General features: G+C 35.3%; 1 protein-coding gene across 1 annotated transcript; it reads left to right on the top strand.

Annotated features, from left to right (window-relative positions):
* Window positions 1-252: 252 nt before the first annotated feature.
* Window positions 253-1,229, top strand: LOC126689363 (uncharacterized). The gene has a single exon (XM_050384536.1). The coding sequence runs from the start codon at window positions 348-350 to the stop codon at window positions 993-995; it is 648 nt and encodes a 215-aa protein (XP_050240493.1). The 5' UTR covers window positions 253-347; the 3' UTR covers window positions 996-1,229.
* The last annotated feature ends 559 nt before the right edge of the window (window positions 1,230-1,788 follow it).

A 1,788-nucleotide genomic window follows, 5' to 3' on the forward strand; every position in this document is an offset into this window, starting at 1 on the left:
TCACCCCAAGTAAAAGTCTAGAAGGATTACTTGGGTTGGCTCCCTAAAAAATAAAATAAAAAAAAGTTGTTGGCTGACTTGGGTCTTTTTTTTTTCCTTTTAAGTATACGTTTGGAATCAGTCTGCGTGCGCGTTTCCTTTTCTTTTTTTCTTTTTTTTTTTAAAATAATATACATGTACAAACACCATGCTCCTTCAGTATATATAGTGAAGTGAACCAAGATTTCAGCACCTCTCAATTCAATAGTCATAGCTCCTTTTAAGCTCTCCCCAAGAGTTTCCTTTTCTCCACACGCCAAAAAAAAAAAAAAAAAAAGCTCTTAAATTTTGTTGTGATCATAAAGATCATGGATAACGTCCCGTCCCAGCATCCATACATCCAAGCTGCAAGTCAGTTCAGCCAATTGGCCCAATTCTGCTACTATCACAACAAAGCCATTAGACTCTTACTCTCAGTCTCAGCCTTATCTATCTTATTTTCTAGCTTTTCATTACTCCTTTTCCTTCTCCTCTCCTTTCATGCCCACCACATTTCGACTTTACCCATGAAACTCTTCGGCTACACAATTGACAAGAACTACATGTTCCTACTTTGCAATGGACTCATAATTTTTATAGTCAAGAATTCCGGTCTGGTTGGGAATTCTCATTCTCAATCAGGGGATAATCTTTATCTTAATGAAGAACATGGCATCAAAAATGGACATAGGCAGCAATCAGTACCTGAACTATCAGAGAATAAGGCATTGGATTTGGATGAAAGTAAAATTGTAGTTATGGAGTTTGAAGAGGAACAAGTAATAGCAAATAGGTCTTTGTCATTGATTACAGTAGTAGGAGGAGGAGAAAATGAGCTTTTGACTATGCTAGATGAAGAAGAAGAAGATGGATTTGGGCTACTGAGTACAGAAGAGCTAAACAAAAGATGTGATGATTTTATAAGAAAGATGAAAGAAGAAATCAAATTTGGAGCCAAACAATTGGTCGTAGTTTAGTTTTGGCAATCAAAAGCCACACTGTGCTAGTCAATCACCCTGTTGGTGTAAGATGTCTGTGACTTGTAATTTAGTTTTCCTTTTTCTGGAGGGTCTCTCTATGACTTGTAATTTCTTCTTTACATGACTCTAGATTATGAGTAGAGTTTTACTCTGCCAAGTCCCAGCCCTCTATTGTTCTAATTCTAATTTAGTTTAAGCCTGTGTAATAGTAATAATCTTAAGTTTTTTTAATTCTTGGTCATGTAATAGTAATAATAGTCTTGTAATAGTAATAATCTTTCATAAGCACAGCATGAGGTGGGTTTTTGCTTGTAATCAACATCATTAAATGTTTAAATATAAAGACCAAGACAGTCTTTTTAAGTAAATTTCAACTATCGACTAAGGGCTGTGCGTAAGACTTTGAAGGTGTATAATATATGTGAATAGATTAAAAAATATATATTATCAATCATTAAATTAATTAATTAAGTAACTTGTGAACAAATTCGAATTTATTTTGACAAAAAAATAAATGAAACTTGAACATGTAGAGTGAACAGTGCACGGGCCCATTTTTAAATGTATGAATAGTGCCGTGGGGTCCATTTTTAATGAAAGTTTTGTTGAAAAAAGAGGTTTGTAGATCCCATGAATAGTGCACGGGACCCACTGGAAAAGCCAACACAACCACTGATGATGCCAAAACTAGTCAGTAAGTCACACAGTCCTCACATGCTCAAGACAACACCTACACAACACAGAACAATAAGACTTTAGGAGAGTACTGGTGTGGTACCAGCCAAAGACC

This window comes from Quercus robur, chromosome 6 (assembly GCF_932294415.1).
Source record: "Quercus robur chromosome 6, dhQueRobu3.1, whole genome shotgun sequence".
NCBI lineage: Eukaryota > Viridiplantae > Streptophyta > Magnoliopsida > Fagales > Fagaceae > Quercus > Quercus robur.